This window comes from Vombatus ursinus, unplaced genomic scaffold, assembly GCF_900497805.2.
Source record: "Vombatus ursinus unplaced genomic scaffold, bare-nosed wombat genome assembly UNPS02014861.1, whole genome shotgun sequence".
NCBI lineage: Eukaryota > Metazoa > Chordata > Mammalia > Diprotodontia > Vombatidae > Vombatus > Vombatus ursinus.
Window position 1 is genome coordinate 7,056,422 of NW_020954639.1, and position 20,118 is coordinate 7,076,539.

The 20,118-nt window shown below is 41.3% G+C and overlaps 1 protein-coding gene across 1 annotated transcript in view; it reads right to left on the reverse strand.

Annotated features, from left to right (window-relative positions):
- The window catches only part of CCNY (cyclin Y), a 288,024-nt gene extending 283,679 nt beyond the window's left edge, over positions 1–4,345 (reverse strand). Inside the window, exon 1 of the mRNA XM_027841625.1 lies at positions 3,977–4,345. Coding sequence (XP_027697426.1) covers positions 3,977–4,130 — 154 coding nt within the window. The 5' untranslated portion in view covers positions 4,131–4,345. The remainder of the gene's footprint in view (positions 1–3,976) is intronic.
- Positions 4,346–20,118: the final 15,773 nt, after the last annotated feature.

The following is a 20,118-nucleotide window of genomic DNA, read 5'->3' on the forward strand; positions in this document are numbered from 1 at the left end:
TCTATATACATATATGTATGTGTATATCTATATACATATATGTATGTATATATGTGTACCTATTATTTCATCAGTATGGAAATTCTAGTCAAACAGACCTACTTGCTCTTCCTCACACAGGACCTTTCTTCTCCAACCTCTGCTAATGAAGATGGGCAACTGATCTGCCATTTATAGCCTTAGAGAGTTGCCTGGGCTTCTGAGGGGCTAAGTGACGTGCCTTTGATCACATAACTAGTGTATATCCAAGACAGAACTTGAACCTAGCTTTTCCTGACTCCCTGGCCAGTCCTCTATTCAACAGCCACACTGCCTTGCAAATATTCAGTCAAAAAGATAATGCTGAACTGCAAGCCAAGACATACTTCCAGCATGACTACATGGTCTAAAGAGCAGGAGGCAGGAAGCCAAGAGAGCTAAGTTTTAATACCTCATCTCCCACTAACTAGCTGCATCACCCTGGGGATATGGTAGAAAGAGCATTTAATCAGGAGTTAAGATAGCCCATTCCTAGTTTTGGCCTGGATATTAAATAGCTGTATGACTTCAAATAGATTCACCTCCATTCCAAGTCTCAGTTTCCAAATCTGTAAAATAAACAAGGTGAACTAGATGACCTTGAAGATCCCTTCTAGCTTTAAAAATCCTGTTAAGAGTCATTCATAGCTTTCTTTGTATTTGATCTGCAAAATAAGGACAAAAATACTTGCCCTGTCTCAGAAGGCAAGTTCAAACATAAAACAAGATTTTAAAATGTGAAGACAATTATAAGGAAAAAAGCACTACATGAATGCAAGATGTTGTCATTATTATAATAACCAGGAAGGGACCCTTATCTCCAAAGGAAAAATTATGAAAAATTCAAGCACACCAGCAGTATGTGGTGGGAATTTTTTTAACTTCAATATAAGCAGCTGTCCTATGAGAATCATCATGAATATTATTAGTATATATTAAATAGGAAAAAGCAAGAAACACTGTTGGAGCCATCACATGAAGCACATTTAATAAAGCAGACAAGGTTTCTGCTGGCTGCAGAGTTCTATACAATAAACTAAAAATGATACATGGGTATGTGTTTGCTGTATGCCACAGAGAACTGACCTAGAGTATTCATTACGCATTTATTTCCTAAACTTTTCTGAACTTCTCATTTCCAGCCATGCTGCTACCCCCTCAGAACTCATATACTTTGAATAGCAGTATTTGCTTTAAGAAAGCAGTTTTTGCTACTGCTACAAGAAAAATGGAATGGCCTGGCTACTTCTTTTGACTGCTGGTGGAATTCCAAAATGTCAACTCATCAGTTTCTGACTTTGAAAAGCAATCATCCAAGCTCAATTCTGGAGTTAGGGCAAACTCTAACCCAGTCTAAACAAACCAGCAGTCTTATGCCTAACCTCCAGCTCTGAAGAAGGGGCAGCCCTGAAAGCTTGCAAAGAGCTCAATGCAGTGAGTAAATCCTGGAAGTATTACTTACTGAATCAGATTTTGGGAGAATGATAGAACATTGTTTAAGTAGTGAATTAGCATTTCTGGGATTAGAATGGCATCATCTGAAGAGTCTCAGCCAGGAATTATACAGTACTGCAGTGATGCTATCATTAAGGAGAAGCCTACTGCCAAATAACTGTTCCCACCCCGGTCAGCCTTTCCTCTTGAAACAATAAAACTTTCTATAATCTACCCTGCCATCACTCAAATGATCCCAAGCTCTTAAAAACAAAATCCAGAGACTTCCAAATATTCTTCCCCCTCCCCACCTCACCCCTCTCTAGGATACTTAACAACTGAAACCTCAACTCTCGCAAAAGAAAAAACATATGATACTGTTCTATTGTTCCCACAAAATCCTTCCAAGCTGTTGCACCAAAGAGCTGGTTACAATTACTTTTTTTGTGTTTTCTTATTATAGCCATCTCTATACAACCAGCTTCTAAGAAATCAAACTGTACTGTGGATTTGTTTAGACAAATCTATCATTTAAGATTAAAAACCTCCACAAAATGTAAATTCACATGAATCCCATGAGAAGAATTGTTTCCAAACATGGAACTATATAGGTCAACTCTAAGGGATTGAATAATGGCCTTCCACAACAATCTCATAAAGTTGGAAACACACGTGTGTGTGTGTGTGTGTGTGTGTGTGTGTGTGTGTTTTAACCTCTGTACCCACATACAATCAAGGGAGGGCAAGACTGAAATCTTAAAGTCGAGGCATATTTTACAGAATTGAAGAAAGTTACCACTTCTGAGAATTAGATTATGTCAGTTTTACGACATGATGGGAAAATAATAATTCCTTTTGTGCCACTTACATTGGGTTTTCCACTGTCTAACACTTGAGTCAATGCTCCATTCTCAAACAGACAGGAATTGGATTATTACAACAGAGAAAGTATACACTTTTGCCTCATCAGTACTTTCATTCATGCAAACACAAGGAACTTGTATAGAACAGTTAACAGGGCCAATGAAACAGAAGATTCTTGGCAAAACCAAAGAATCAAGAAATTTCTGGTTGTAAGTTTTCTGAAAGACTAAAAATACCTAAAATTTTTACTTAAAGCATTCCTGAACCAAAAGTGTAAACTAACTTCTTACTGAATGTTCTCTGCTAAGAGTCTGGGCTAGCAATAATACAAAGAATAAAGCCAATGGTTAATCATTAAGAGGGGGCAACAATCAGGGCATTATTTCCCCCAGTTTCTCTACTGCAAACCAAAGCCCTGTGCCGGACTACAGCCACAATTCCATAGAAAGATAATATAACTCAATACATAAGCCCTTTTTATGATATTATTTTGAGTAAAGTCATTATCTGATATAATCCAAATCTTTCTCCTAATCTCTTAATATTCCTGAAAAAGCTCCAAAGAAAGGTATATAATTTGTAGTTCTGGTATGAGAAAGGTTTTGCTGCATTTTTAAAAAAGCATTTACCACATGGGTAGGGGGCAGTTGGGAACCCAGCAACTAACATGAAACCAGGGTCAGGAAAGCTGGCAGTCCATTTTCAGGGTCTGATTAGTTTGAAGAATACAACACACCAGGAGTCCAACTATACTCTAACTGCAAAGCACTTTTCAGTAACTACAACTCCAAAATGGGAGTTAGCTACCTTCAGCTAACCCAACATTAATACATTACTTTGGAGTAATGGAAATATATTTCACCCAGTACATACTCATTTTTCCACTACCCTCAATCCATATAATATGGTTACCCAGGATATAAAAGGCAAAAACTGACACCTCTAAGGTTTGACAGCTCTCACTTGTTCCATCATCTCTGAAAAAGAAGGCGGGGTGGCTGTCACCAATGCCCACGGTTTGTCTATTCTGACCAGCCCCAAGGCAGCAGCACCAAGACTGTCTAAACAGGACAGTTCAGTGAGGTACCAGGTCAGTAAAGTTTTTTCTGCCACTCACTGGTACAAACTTCAGAACAAACCAGCAGCACCCATCAGGGAGCTCCCCCAGAGACCCAGAACACCAGTTTCCAATTTATAAACACAACTCTTCCCATTAGAAACATAGTTAACAAATACTAGTATTTTAGCTGAGGGGAGGAGCGCTGAAGCAAAGAATTAATATGAAAGGGCAGAAAAATCATAAAGGGATGAAGGAAACGATGCGGAGGTGCCCAACGGGACCAGGGACCAAAAACCAGAGAGAAAGGGACGTTGGGAGCAGTATCCATCCTTAGCTTCATCCTTAGATTTTCGGTTCATCTCTAGAGGCATAGGAGGAGATGGAAGGGGAAGGGAGAAAGGCCAAAAGGGGGGGGGAGCCCCCTCCTTCTTAAAACCACTCTCCCCAACTGCCCACTCCGAGTTCTTGACCCCCTTTCCAGGACATAGAGGCTGGAGCGCGCGCGCACACAACACACACACACACACACACACACAAAATACACACACACACACACACACACACACACAAAATTCTTCTCTTTCCCCATCTAGTACTCACCATCAATGTTCTCTCGGTCGCTGATGTGTTGCAGGTTGCAGCCTGTGTCCTCCCGGCTCAGCTCAGTATCTGGCCGATAGGACTCCAGCCGGGAGTGGGCATTTCTCCTGAGCTTTGGGCTGGACGACACACAGCAAGACGTAGTGTTCCCCATCTTCACTGGCCTCCCCAATTCCTCCTCCCGTTGCTTTCTCCTTCTACCACTTCCCCAACCCCCCCCTCCGGGGATAGGGGTGCAGGGTAAAGGGGCGGGGGCAGAGGAGGGAAGGGATGCGGGGGGCAAAGGGGGTGGGGATGGGGATAGGGAAAGGGTAGGGGAGGAAGGAGGGGGCGTGGGGCTCTCGCTCCCCGCCGCGGGGGATGCAAGGCGCAGCCCAGCTGCCCCGGTCAGCAGCTGCAGCAGCGGCGGCGGCGGCGGTGCCTAGCCATGGGCGGCGGAGGAGGAGACAACAACGGGGAGCCGGAGGAGGAGGCGGAGGACCAAGAGGAGGAGGAGGCGGAGGAAGAGGAGGAAGAGGAGGCGGAGGCGGCTTCCCAGGCTGCCCCCTCGGTCGCACACGCTCGCCGCTCTCCCCAATGGTTCATCCAACCGGCCTCTGCGCGAAAGCACGTCCTAGCTGGCTCCGCGGTGCAGTGAGGGGAAGGAAGACCCCGACCACTCTCTCTTCCTCTCTCTTTCTCTCTCTCTCACACACACACACACACACACACATGCACGCACGCACACTCACACTCACACACGCGCGCGCGCGCGTGTGGCTGCAGCGGTGGCGGCGCCTAAGTCATCCCGCCGCAGCCATGGCCCGGCCCGGGGCTGGGGCGCCCCTCCCGGCCTTGGCACTCTCTCCGCCCGAGCTGGCTGAAGTCCGCCGCGGCCGCTGCGGGAGCAGCAGCAGGAGCTGGAGCAGGAGCAGCGGCTGCAGCGGCCTCAAGCTGCCTTTTGCAAAAGGTTCCGGTTCAAGGGGGTGGTAACCAGAGCTGCTGGCCAGCCTGGCTGCGGAGCCCAAATGCGCGGCCGCCGGGGCGTCTCAGCCTGCCCCGCGCGCTGTCCGCGTGCCCCCGGGCCGCCACCGCCAGCCAGGAGGGGGGATTCCTCCGGGCTGCAGCCGTTGCAGCCGCCGCCGCTGGGGGAAACCCCCGCTCCCGCGACATCCCCGCCTCCTCTGCTGTCGCCTCCTCTTCCTTTTTCGCGGCATCGGCTGCCCTGGAAGCACATTCAAGTGGCCGGAGAAAAAGAGCCGGAGCCAGGAGCTGGGGTGCCCGGGGCACAAGGGAGGCAGCGTGCGCGCTACCAAGTCTCAAGGGATCCCCGTCCTCCGCCGACACCCAGAGCACCAGTGGTAGCTGGAGCCACTTCAGCTTTCTTCCTTTCGCTTTTTCTTTCTTAAAAAAAAATATAATTATTATTTCCATCTTTCTCTCCCTCAGTTCCCTGCACTCCTTATCCAAAGAAGGAGCTAGACGGGAGATTAGGTAGAATATTAATGAAATATCTCTATTTGTGTTTTATTCCCCCAAGTAAGATGGAAACCAGACACAGGGAGAAACACAGGCAAGGAAGAGTGAGTTTGCCCTCTTTGGGGGGCCCCAAATACTGGACGACTACATATGTGGATCCAGAAGTAGAGGGAAAGGTATTGGAGTAGGGAGAAGAGATGGGGGGTAAGAGGAGAATTGAGAGCCGGGGAAGGGAAGCCTCTCATCTCAAGCTGGAAGGGATCTTGGGATTATCTGATTTTTAAAAAAAAGCCTCTATTTTACAGTGAAGCCAAGAGACTCGCCCATGGTCACGCAGGTAGAAAGCGTTAGATGAGGAGGATGGAAGTAGGAGGGATGGTTGGGGCTAGTTGGAACGAAGAGAGAGATGTGTGAGGCACTAATTGTGACGATCCGGAGAATGTATTTTGGTGTTTGCACATCGAGTCAGTAGATCCCTGGTTTATTTTAGGGCAGTGCATTGATTTAGTTGTTGACCTTGTTGAAATCATGGAATGAATCCCTTTGGTCTCCAGACTTCTGGAGGGCATAAAGTTACTTGGAATTTGAGAGTATGTAACAGAATCAAGGAAAATGGCATTATGATCTTTATAAAATGTTAAGATTGTTTTTAGTAGCAAGGTGCTGATCATCAGTTCATCAACAAATATGTATTTGAATGGTATTCCCCAGGCACTATGCTAGATACTAGAGATAAAACAATCCAAATGAAGCAGTCCTTGCCCTCAAGGAATTTACATTCTATAGATTTAGAGCTAGAAGAGGGTTTAAAAACCCTTCATCTTAAATATTTAGTCATGATTCTTGGTGACCCCACTTGGGGTTTTCTTGGCAGAGATACTGGAGTGGTTCGACATTTCTTTCTCCAACTCATTTTACAGATGAGGAGCTGAAGCAAAAAGGGCTGAGTGACTTGCCCAGGATCACTCAGCTAGTAAAGAAATATCCGAGGGCAGATTTGAACTCAGGAAGATGAATCTTTCTGACTCCAGGCCCATCCCCCATTCAGTGCCACACGTGCCCAGAGGTTACATTGTAGGATAGAAAGCTTTTTAGTGGAAGACCTGAGTTTAAAGCCTGCTTCTGCCAGGTACCACGTAGGCTAGGTACTAGAGATAAAATAACAAAAATGAAGCAGTCCCTGCCACCAGGAAGCTTATATTCTATAGATTTAGAGCTGGGACTGGGTTGAGAGGTCAACTAGTTTAGACAACTAGTTTAGATGCTGTCTAAACTAGAGGTTATCTAGTTTTGACACTTAGTATTTATGCAACCTTCCGCCAGTCATTTAATTACCCTGAACCACAATTTCCACAGCTGTAAAAAGAGGCGGTTGAACTAGATAATCTTCCAATTCTCCATCTCTGATCCACACAGGTATTAAATGGCACAGCTGGAAGTCAAAGCCAAGTTTTCAGAAATCCAGCACTCTTTTCAGTGATAATAATGGCTCATGTTTCTGTAATGCTCTAAAGTCTGCCTTATACATGGAACAGGAGCCCGGTTTGGGGAGTAGTCAGGTGGCCATGAAGGTATTGTCTATACAGCAAACCTGTATTGTCAATAACTGTAAACTAGAAAACTCTTCTCTTTCCCTTCCCTTCCCAAGTTTGGTGCAGCCCTTTGTCAGAGAGCAGGGAATCAGAAGGGTATTAAATAGTAAGTTCCTTGAGGACAGGAGACTGTGATACTTTGCTTCGTTGTATTACTAGGGCATTTAAGAGTTGTTCAAAGGCTATTTGAGGTCTGTGAGAAAAAGATCACTCCCAGGAATTTGTCCTTGTGATTAGGATAATCCCTGAAATGCTGCATTATTTCGTAGTAATGATAAGGGACAAGGTGACTTTATGCATATATTGTTTTCTTTTCTTTCTTCTCTCCACCCATCCCCCTTCCTTCCAGTAGTGGGGAAATTAAGGATCAGGCTGGAGAAATTGGCCTGAATTGAAGTTGGGCTAGACTAATCTGAGACAGAGACCAGGCTAAACTGAGGGAAGCTGAGGAATGCAGCCTTCAGAATTAGCCCTGATATTCTAATTCTGGAATCAGTGATTTTCAATGACTGCCCAGGAGAGCACTAGGCAAAATGGCCAAGTAGGCATTTTCCCTTATTGTCCTTTACCCCCAAAACTTCTTTGTAATATAGTGATCTACTGTATTCATACTGTCCAAAGATATCCCCCCCCAGGCTTGCCCTCTAGTCAGAATTTTACTTCCTGAGTATCACACCCCACCCTCCAAAATGAAAAATCTGATTACCCAAGTAATCTATCTACCCAAGTAGGCCTAGGTAGGTATCAATCTGGTTATCGTCCCTCCCTTTGCATACCTAGAACCGTGCTCTTCAGGCTCTATCTTTTTAATAACTTCTCTGTTTCGTTCACTGGCTCCTCCACCTCCCGTCCCCATCATGTTGGCATTCCCCAGGGTGCTGTTCTTGGCTTGATTCTCTTTCTTTGCTCTTTCTCTCAGTGATCTCATCCACCTCTGTGGCTTGCCCAGACCTCAATTTCCAGCCCCAGCTTCTCTGTTGAGCTGTTACACATCTGCATTTCCAGCTGTTTCCTAGACAGCACCATCTGGAAGACCTGTCAGCACTTCAAACTCAACATATCCAAAACTGAATTCATTATCTTTACAATCCCCACCCTTCCCAACCAGATCCACCTCCTGGCTTCCCTATATTTAACACTACCAACTTCCCAGTCACCCATATTTGATTCCTCAGGGCCATCTTTGACTCCTGTCTTTTCTTTTGTCCCCATATCCAAACAATTTTCCTCTTTCTCCTATCTATCCTCTCTGTGTCCACTTCCACCACTTTGGTTCAGATTTCCATGCCCTCTTGCATACATTATTTTCTCAAGTTTTATTGGTGCCTTTTGCTTTCACATCCCAGTCACTTCCAAACATATCTTTTCCCTTCTTCAAATCTTAATCTTCTCTGGTAACAACAATAAAAAATCTGTAAGCAAAACCAACCAAGACATTAACAACCCATAATTCTTTACCTCTCCAAATAAAGAATGGCTCATTTTCTGGGCCAAGATTAATCATTATAATTATATCCTCTTCAGTTTAATTTTATTGTTCTTTTATGTTTACATTGTTGTAGTCATTGTATATATTCTTTTCCTGATTATTCATTCCTCTTGGATAGATACTTGCAACCGCCTCCTGACTGGTCCCCTTCAGTCTTCTTTTCCTCATTACCAATCCATTCTACATACAGTATCAGATTAATCTAACTAAGCATAACTGATCATGTCGTGCCCTTGCTCAGAACCTTCAATGGATCCCCCTAGAACCAATCTACCTTTCCAAACTTCTCTCCAACTATTCCCTTTTATGTACCCTATGTTCTAGCCAAAGACTAAACAGACTGCTTCCTGTGCTCTGCACATTTTCTCTGATTTCCTGCCTCCTTGCCTCTATACGACATTGTTCCCCCATCTGGGAATACCCTTCCCAACCCACTCCCACTCTAGCTATGCCTATTTCCTACCCATCCTTCAAGAACCAACTCAAATCTCCTCTGTGAAACCTTCCCTACTCCAGTAATCTCTTCTCTCATCGAATTAACCCAGCATTTTATATATAACCTCTCCACCTATTATTTTATCTGTACATTATACCTTGAGCTGTAGCTATTTCTGTATTCTCATTTCTCATTACAGCTTGGATTCTGAGAAATGTTTGTTGACTAAAGAAATTTAGGCCTAAATGATGGATAGGCTTACTATTCCCTAAGGTCATTTGCTCATTAAACAAGGAACTTGTTAACCCCAAGAAATCTAATTGGTAGAAGTTTATGGGAGAAATGTTTCTGAATCTTCCCCTGTTTTCACCTTTCCTTGCATCCCCTGTGCTTTGCACAGTCCCTGGTGCCTAGTAGCATTATTTTGCTACTACGTTAATAAATGCTTGTAGACTGACATTTGGACTGGTTGTAGCTACTCTAAACCCCAAGATTACTGCTCTCTCTTACCAAACCATGTCACTTTCACAGAATAAGGGCTTTTACTGAATGATTATAAAATAACATCATGTTTTAAGCTGCAGTTTAAAACAATTGTTTAATGAGAGGAAATAGTCTGAGAGAAGAAGAGTCTATTAAAATTATATCCTACTCAGAGAACCCAACTATCTTACAGTATCCAAGAGGGCATGGAAGGTTCCTGGAGGGAGCGTGTTGCCTCCATCCATTCTTCACTCTCAGTTTTGTTTATGGGAATTTTTTTTCTCTTCCACGTAAAAGGTTAGACAGTACTCAGCCCCAGTACAGAAATATCTTTGGCCTTGACTACTACTGTTGGGGGGTCAAGCAAGGGGTCAACCTCTGAGTATCCCTGGGAGACCTATCACTGGGTAGGGAAGAAGGAAAGGACATTAGAAAAAGGAAACATGATATGATGAGAGCTATGCCACCAATGTTTCAATTCCATAATGTCTTCTTCCTTGACCAATTCAGCCTACAAAGAACTTTACTAAAGTTTTTCTTGTCTGTCTTTCCCATTTGTCACTTTACTGTCTGTTATTTTTTTCTCGTGTGTTTTTCTAGGTCTCCCCAATGAGACTATAATGAACCTACACAAGTATTTATTTAGCACTTAAGAAGTACCAGTCACTGTGTAAAACACTAGGAACACACATACACACAATCCCTACCCTCAAAGAATTTACATTCTGGGGCAGCTAGGTGGCGCAGTAGATAGAGCACCAGCCTTGGATTCAGGAGGACCTGAGTTCAAATTTGGCCTCAGACACATAACACTTACTAGCTGTGTGACCCTGGCCAAGTCACTTAACCCCATTGCCTAACCAAAAAAAAAGAATTTACGTTCTAATGGATTAGACGACAAATACACAAAGCTATACATCCAGGATAAATATACAGTAGATGGAAGATCAAGAACAGGAATATGCTGGTAAATGTTTAACAACTTGCTCTCCAGGAGAAAAAAAATGTACAAAGGACACATTTTTAAGTTTAATCTTTATTATTAACATTCTTTCCATCACTTCCTTATGTCTAGACAATTGACAAAACAATAAATCAAGCCCTGATTTGTAGCATTTGCTGATATGTAAATGTTCACATTGAAAATTTGACAATCAAAGGGTAGGAGCTGCCTCCAGCACACCACTCAGAGGTATCCTTATTAGCACAAAGCATAAAGGATATGCACATAGTAGGCACTAAATAAATGTATGTTGAATGAATCAATTGCCTTTACATGACCTTGGCTATCTCCATAATAGGCTTGTCAAACCAAATCTGAGAAGGGCAGCTAGGTGGTGCAGTGGATAGAGCACTGACCCTAAAGTCAAAAGGGCCTGAGTTCATATTCAGCCTCACACTCACTAGCGGTGTGACCCTGGGCAAGTCACTTAACCCCAATTGCCTCACCCCCCCCCCAAAAAAAACACAAATCTGAGGAGAAAGGGCAGAATATTAAATATTCAAGTCAAGTAAACTTAGTTATAGGATCACAGATTTAAACTTGGAAGAGATTTTAGAGAACACACAGTCTACTCTCCTCATTTTACAAATGAAGACACAAAAGCTTTGACAGGTTAAGATACTTGTCCATCTAATATGGAAATGTTTTGCATGATGATGCATGTATGATTATATGAAATTACTTGCCTTCTTGAGGAGGGGGAGGGGAGAAAGGGAGGGAAAGAATATGTAACTCAAAATTTTAAAAAAATGTTAAACATTATTGTTTACATGTAATTGAGAAAAAAAATTAAAATTAAATGGGAAAAAACAGAGTTGGTAGTAGTTGAACTGGGATTTCAACCCAGGCCCTCGGACAGCAAATACAGTGTTCTTTCCACTGTGCTACACTGCAAATAAGACTGTCTAAGAGGCAATCTTTGCATATTTCTTCTCTGTTCTCTTTACCACTTGAGAAATTCTACCAGTTGGGGCAGCTAGGTGGCGCAGTGGATAGAGCACCGGCCCTGGATTTAGAAGGACCTGAGTTCAAATGTGGCCTCAGACACATAACACTTACTAGCTGTATGACCCTGGGCAAGTCACTTAATCCCATTGCCTAGCCCCCCCACTAAAAAATTCTACCAGTCTAGTGATAGCCCTACCAAAAGACAAATTTCACTCATTTTTATATGAACTGAAAATGATGTACCAGCCTCCTTCTACTTCTTTGTGATATCTGTCCCTTCTATACTATCTTTTTAATTAATCCAGAAAAAAAAAATACTCTGGTGAGAATGATGTTGTATTGCCCTGGGCTTAGTCTTTATGGCATTAGCAGAAAACGATTACTGGGGTGGTTGGATATTCTGTGGAAATAAATTTTAGCTGGTTGCATGAGAGAAGGAAAAGTGACTACAGCCATTTGGGTATTTTTTTATACTTTTGGAAATGAAACAAATCTAGTCCTTCTAAGGAGAAAATAATTATATTGCATATTTGCACTCAATAATTTTGTCAACTGAATGGAAATAACTCTGACACAAGCAGAATCCCAGGATGGTATGTGTCATGGAACAATGGAGACAGCAATGGATTTAGAGTCAGAGAACCTGCACTAAAATCTTTCCTCAGACACTTATGACTTGTGTGGCCTTGGGCAAGTCAACCTCCTTGGCCCTGGCTACTCCATCTATAAATGAGGGAGGGAAGACATGGAGGTGGTCTGTGAATAGATGATTTTAAATATACCTTCCATCTGTGACTCTAAGCTCTATGGGCCTGTTTAGCTTTCAGTTTTAGTGTGTTTAAGGAGGCAACTAGGTGTAACAGTGAATAGAGTATTGGAGTCAGGAAGACATGAGTTCAAATCCAGCCTTAGATACTTAGTAGCAGTGTGACCATGGGCAAGTCAGTAACCTCCATTTGCCTTAGTTTCCTCCTCTGTAAAATGGGGATGATAATAGCACCTAACTCCCAAAGTTGTTGTGAGGATCAAATGAGATAACTGTAAAGCGCTTAGCACAGTTCCTGACATGTAGTAAGTGCCATATAAATGTTAGTAGTTTCCTACTAGTACCACCACTACCACCACCACCACCACTACTCCTCCTCCTCCTCCTCTTACTTTTAGCCAGGGTTTCCATCAGAAGGCTTGTTCCGTGGTTATACATGGTCAATGTGGTAGTTTGTTGTGCTTAACTGTACTTTGTAACAAAGGAGGATTCTGTTTAGGGGGAAGAAGGTTAATTGAGAAGAACAAGCTTAAGTAAAACATTAATAAAGGGCATACATGTCCTACATTTTTCACAACATCTAAAAGAAAATAGCAAAAACTCTTCATGGAGTTTTGCTCCCCACTGAACAAGCCCTTTTAAGCTAGAAAAGTAACTCCTACTTACAAGGGCTAAAGCATAAACTGTTCTTTTAAAAACTCTACTTGAAAGTCACATGAGCCTTCTCAGCCTAATCTCATTCAGCTCCAAAAATCTTGCTACTAATGCTACTCTCCAATTTATGTACATGTTACAATCTCCAAATCTTTCTCTTTGCAGATAGGCTGAGTTGTATCAAGTTACCTCTGACTTGAGAAAAGTCAAGAAAATGAATCCATTAGAAGGGACTTAAAAGACACTTAGGCTTAAGGAACTTTGTTGAGATAAAAGGCAGAGAAATGCCCATTGCATTTATTCTGCTTAGCTTATGTAAGCCAATACATCATATCAGCCCTCTTTCAAAGTATGTTGATATTTCTTTGCTTTGATCAGTGATCAAAACCTTCTGGGTATTTCTAAACTGCCAGAATGGCCAGGGACCATATCTTACATTTCCATGTATGGGCAATAATAATTATTTGTTCAATGCCTACCATATACCCAGTTTACTTAAAAATGGTAATGATGGTCTCTGAACTGGGGATGAAATACATCTAATAAGAGCCAGTAAAAAATAGAGTTGCATGGAATCTTATGAATCTAACCAAAGGCACTTTAAATTGAAAAGGTATATATAGAAGAAGAAAACTACTCACATATATGCACAAGCTTTGTCCTAGAGAGAGTAACAGGTACAAAGTAGGAGAAAAATAAAAGCAGAAGAAAGGACCAGTGCTTCTGAAAGATAATATACAAAGAAGTGAGTCAACAATAAAATGGATAGCCTTAGATAGCTACAAATGCACAAAGTATGGGTAAAAAACATTGGGAGGGAAAAAATAAATGCAGAGAGGCATATTTGCCTTCATAGGTATCACTAAGCCTTGGAGTAATGAGGCTTAATTCAACTCAACATTTATAAAGTGCTTCTATGTACAAAATGTGAGGTAGGATGGTGGAGTAGACAGAGGTCTGGCCTTACTATATGATAGACCTAGGTTCAAGTTCTTCTGATTTATACTAGCTATGTGACCATGGGCAAGTAATTTAACTCTTCAGGGTCCAAGGACAAGCCAATAAGATAATATGCTGATCTGCATCATTGAAAGGAGTTTCTACACTTGGAGTTCTTTCTTACCACCAAAATCCCAAGACTGGACCCCAAGATATGTGCAAGATACTATGTTAGGCACTAAGGATATAATAAAAAAAAAAAGAAAAAGGAAGGAAGGAGAGAAAGAAAAAGAAAGGGAGAAAGAAAAAGAAAGGAAGAAAGAGAGAAAGAAAGAAAAAGAAAAGCAATTCCTGTCCTCAAGGTGTATCTAGGTTTTGGAAGGAAAGGCATCCCCTCTTCTACTCAGTTCCTGCCAGTATAGATATCCCAAGTGAATTCTCTATTGAAGGCTCAACATTATTTTGAAGAGAGGGCAGCTTTGAAACCCTGGTCCCCAGTGAGTCTTGTGGTCTAAACTAAGCTTTCTGTTTTTCTCAATTAATCAAAAATCATTTATTAAGTACCTATTATGTGCTGGGCATAGTGCTACTACTGGGACAAAATATCTGTGATTCATATCTGACACTTGGCAAAACTCAGGTTGGAGACATCACGCTAAAGTTTCAGGAGGAGACATTACATCACCCTTACTGGTTAAGAGTAAAGAGCTAAGAAACAGCTTTGGAGGGTAGCAAGAAGCCATATGACTAGGAGCATGTGCCCTGATTTGACTGGAAAAAGTAGGCTTCTAGACTATATGCACTTATTCTCTCTCTTTCCAGCTGGCCACAAAGAAGCAGCCTCCTGTTATCACTCTGAACTTTTCTCTGTTTTTTCTTTCTAGTGGTCTAGGAAGATAGCATTCCATTGACTGCATGTAAAGCCTATCTTCTTCTTAGCAGATATGAGAAAGAGTAACTTGGGTTGAAAGAGATCATAGGATCATCAATCTAAAATGTCCCGAACTTTCTCTCTGCCCTGGATGTGTTCTAACATGTAGTTGAGAGATATAGCAGAGGCCTGTTTCTATAATTTTTCTGTCTTTCTCCACTCCTGTCTCTGTTTATTTCTGCGTGTGTATGCACACGTGCATGTGTGCACACATGTGTGTGCTACACGTACACACATGTGTCTCCCTCTTTAACAGAAAATTCTGTATAGCTTCAGATACTTCCAGGCATATCCCCTGGGCCTAGGAGTAGTCATCACAGGATTTTAGCACTAGAAGAGACCAGAGACTATCCAATCTGACCCATACCCAAACGGAATTCCCAATATAATATTCCTAACAAATAACTATTTAGTTTCGGAAGATTTCCAGTAAGGAGAAAAGCAGCAAATCTACTTTTAGACAAATCTAATTGTTAGGAAGTTTATCCTGATATCAAGTCTAAATTTTCTCCTTTGTTATTTCCACCCATTACTCCTGGTTTTGCCCTCTGAGATTAGACAGGATAGATCTAGTAGGCACTTAATAAATGCTTATTTGCTGACTGATCGACTAATGTCACAGTGTGGCACAGAGGCGACCTTGTCTTCTGAGCAGATAGACCAGAGGAGTGCAAGCCCTGGTAAGTTCTAGCGAGGCTTCAAATATGGTCTCAGAAGCAGATTCTGTCTGCTTTTCAAGGACCTCCCTACATAAATACAGAAAAGCTCATTACCAATAGGCTAGTAACCTGGTGATAGAATCTTTGGCCACAGCAAGCCATGAAAACCTCATGTCTGTGAGTCCCTTTTCTGCTTTTGTAGTGAATGTTACAAAATGGCATAAGCAGCAGGGAAGAGGGTGAAAAGAATCAGGCAGTGTTCCAACTCTGCTCTATATATGAGACTTTGTCTCATAACCAGAAAGTAGGCATATTTCTAGGGGAAGTGAATTGTGTCTATCTTGATATTCTTGCTATGAATGAAACCAGAAGACAAAAAACGTTGCAACTAAATGAAAAAATGACTCATACTGGCATCATTCTCTTCAGGAATAATTGTATGCTTTAAATTTTAATAATACTATTAAAGACCATTTATTCATTGTATGGGAATTATTTTTATAGCTTTGTATGTTTGTTACTGGGTTGGTAATTCCCTTGATGGTACACATGCATGAGAATTCATTTGCTCTTGATTTAGAAATTCCTCTGATAGTCAAAATAAAAAGTGCACAGCAGAAAACAAAAGAACTTAGAAGGAAGTACAGAAAAGCAGGGTAGCTTTGAAAACAATGTAGTATTTATTACATAGTGGTTTTTTTAAGTAAAAAAAGTTCAAAATGAACAAAAATTTTAAAAAAGAAATTCTTCTGATAGTCCATAGGTCTTGTGGTACCCATTAAATGTCTCTCTGTTCCTTTAGAGCATAAATATGACTTTGTGGATTTTGGCTTCCAGACATACTCTCTGTTCAAAGCATAACGATCTCAGTGGTCTGGCCCCCTTTCCTATAGTATGTGTTGTACAGCAGGTTCAGTAAAAGCTGGTGGAGTTTAGGAATGATCACTCTTCTAGCAGTCTCATTATCATGTGAGCTAATATTCTTCTGAGGGATATAAGTAAATGTAAGAGAGTTTGAGGTGGGGAAAGTACTAGGAACAGATCAATCAGAGAGCTTTCCTCTAAGAAGCAGCTCTTAAGTCAAGTCTTGAAAGAGCTAAGTATTCTAAGATAAGAGGCAGAGGTAAGCTGGAAATGTATTCCAGATATAGAGATATCAAGATACAGAAGTGGGAAGTCAAATGCCAAGCTCAGGGAATGGCTACTAAGTCAATTTGGCAAGAATATCAACCATGCAAAGAGAATCATTTGAAGTGAGGCTAAAAAGGAAGCAAAGAGCCGTGACGGGGTTTGGGGGTAGAGGTGGGAGGGTGTTAATGCCAGACTAAGGAGGTTTTTATTTTGTCTTAGGAGTAATAAGGAGCCACTGAAAAATTACGAGCAAGAGAGTGGCATGGTCAGATCTGTGCCATTGTAAGATTATTTTTAGTGGCTATGGGGGGATGAATTATAGGGGAGACAGACTGGAAATAGGGAGAGTGATTTGAATGCTATAGTCCAGGACAGAGATAAGAACCTGAACTAGGAGGATGGTCGTATAAGGAGAGAGAAAGGGATAGGTACAAGATATGTGAGGGAGGTCTCTTTGACAAGACTTGGCAACTTGCTGAGGCAGTGGGATAGGTGAGGGAGAAGGAAGGAGAGGGGTGAGTCCAGGATAAACACAGATGGAATGGAAAGATTCCATATGCAAGCAATATTTAGCAAAATGAGGGTCTAGGTAAAATTATTGGTCCAGCCTTTGTTTCTGTGTCAGCAGGCACCCGTTTTGTAAGGTGGCAGATGGAGCTTAGTAACTTAAGATCAGCTATGTCACTTCGGGCAGGATCCTTGACTCATGTCTTTACTCAGATCCCTTCATGATGCATTCTGTTTCCAGAGACAAAGATTTGACACTGTATCTCCACACCGACCCCTAGAGAATACAGCTGTAACCCACCAGCTCCTGGCTGCCTTCCCCTCGGAAGAGAGCACAGAACACCACGCAAAGAACTAGAATACTGTGATTGAGCTGCTGCACTGTTCCCCAAAGCCTTACCTGGCTGTTTGCTCACACACCCTTCATTATGAACATCATCAAAAGCAGCTGATTTAAAATCTATACACCAACAACACTGTTTTGCCACTACAGGGCCACCAGAGTAGAGGAAGGGCAGTGTGGTGCAGTGGAAAGAACACTGAGTATTTGAGTTGGAGGACTGGAGTTCGAATCTTAGATCTGCCACTTACTGTCTGTATGACCTTAGGCAACTTACTTAAAGCTGCCTGAGCCTCCGATTTCCCCATCTGTAAAATGAGAGCTTAGGGCAACTGGGTGATGAAGTAGACTGAGCACCTGGCCTGGAGTCAGAAAGACCTGAATTCAAATCCAGACTCAGACACTTACTAGCTGTGTGACCCTGGACAAGTCATTTAACCCAGTTTGCCTCAGTTTCCTCATCTGTAAAATGAGCTGGAGAAGGAAATGGGAAACCACTCCAATATTTTTGCCAAGAAAATCCCAAATGGGGTCAACAAGAGTCAGACATGACTGAAATAACTGAACATCAACAAAATAAGTAGACTTGACCAGATGAACTCGAGATTCCTTTCAACTCTAAATCTGTCGTCCTGTGAGTTCAGCTCTGGTGCATGGCCCCAGCTGTTTTCCTCCACCTTCACACATGAACTAACAATAACCAAGTGTTTAGCATAAGCAATGAGAAACATCTGCTGAAGCTAAAGGGGGAATTTAGGTGTTCAGAATATAAATGTCAGATTTGAGATTCTTAACACACTTCTCCTAATACAATATGATGAGATGTCTTAGACAAGTGCATTCTTAGCGTCTTCTCTCTATGTCTCCTTTAAATATGAAAGAAAGTGGTATATTTTAAATATAAATGGTTATATAATACATTTTTACCACTTTCACAGAGAAGAGCAAATGGACTTCCAAGAACTTTATTAAAGTTGTTTTTATTTTGTATCTTATCAACATCATTATCAATTCACTTTAAGCACAGAGTAAATTAGAAAGATGGAGGGATGGAAAAGATTTTCAGGAGTCATCTAGGCCAACACCCTGCCTTGAAAACAGCCCGTCGTTCATCCTACAAGAACGAGTTATTTGTTCTATTTTAAAAGTCTCCGGAAAAAAGATTCAGCCATCTCTGGCATTAACCTATTCCTATGTCTAAAAGTCATCATAGCTAAGAATCCAGCAATCCTACAAACATTTATTAAGTTCTTACTTTGTATAAAGCACTGGGAGTGCTAGGTCTGACATCTTTCATATTTGATAGAAGAATAAAATAGTTTTAAGAAAATAATGATCTTTAACTTAGTTCAGAAAAATTGTTTGAAATAAAGTATAATATCTTCTTCCCCTACCCACTGTAGTCCTCACCTGAAGACACATAGGAATTGGAAATATTATTGAAAGCTCTTTTCACAGTAGCAGAGAACTGGAAACAAAGTGGGTGCCCACCAATTGGGGAATAGCTTTAAAAAATTGCAGTACATGAATGTAATGGAATATTATTGTGACATAGGAAATTAGAAATATGAGAAATTCAGGCACATATGTAAAAATTTCCATGAACTGATATAGAATGCAGTAAATAGAATCAGGAAAATACATATACAATGGCTCAAAAAAACAAACCAAGAAAACAAAACCAAACATAATTATGAGAAAAGAGCCTCAGAGAATAGGTGAGAAAATGGAACTTTTTTTTTATTAGAAAGATAGGGGCTTATGGACATGGAACATTACATATGCTGTCAGATGAGGTCAATGTATTAGTTGATTTTACTGAATTTTTTGTTTAATCTTTGTTACCAGGGAAGCTTCAATGGAGAGGAGAGGTTGGAAAAGATATATTCAGAAAGGAATATGAGGTAAAAACAAAAAGGATCAATAAAACCCTTTAAAAAGACAAGAAAAACAAATTATTGAAGTACTAAGATAAATTAACATGGACAGCAAAGAAGAAAGACATTTCTTAAGAAATCAATTAAAATGTCTCCATTCTTACTAACAAAATTTCTTAGCTTGTTTACCTTCTTACTGAGGAAAAGAAACATTCTAATAAATATTCACAAGCCTTCCATGAGGCTACTGTGAGCATTGATGACATAGCATACCAGTCACATCCAGATTTTGTTACATAGACAATCTCTCTTCTCCACCCCGTCCCTCAGTACACATGCATGCATACATGTCAACATAATAAGAATAATATAAAAAGAAAATGTTTAGCATCTGATTGAAGGGCAAATAGTTCATGGAGGGGTAGCAGGGCTATGACTGTGGTGGCAGATATATCAGTCATGACTAATGAGGAAACAACTCAATTTAGATGAATTTTGAGTTGTTTTCTAGGGTAGAAAAACAAAAGAAATGACAACAGGTGATCATGGGGGGGAAATTCAAGTGATTTAGTAAAAGAATTCAGCATCATCCATAGGATTACAGGCCTCAGCACTAAAAATGTCATCAAGGGACTTTGTGGCATGGCCCCTCTTCCATCAGGTTATTTTAAAAATAAAACAATACTATCTTTGTTAATATTTTATATTAAGACTATTAATTGACCATTGCAATTAACAGGGAGTTCATAGGTCAGGCTTAGTCAAATGACAAAGACTAACCCTTATTGATTTACTCTGGCAAGGGAAAGATAATAGAATTGTATGGCTGGAAAAGACTTTAGAGTTTAACACCTGCATGGTACAAAGGAGGAAACTGAGTCCCCAAAATTGTGAAGTAAATTGCCAATGGCAATTAAGGGCTAGAGTTA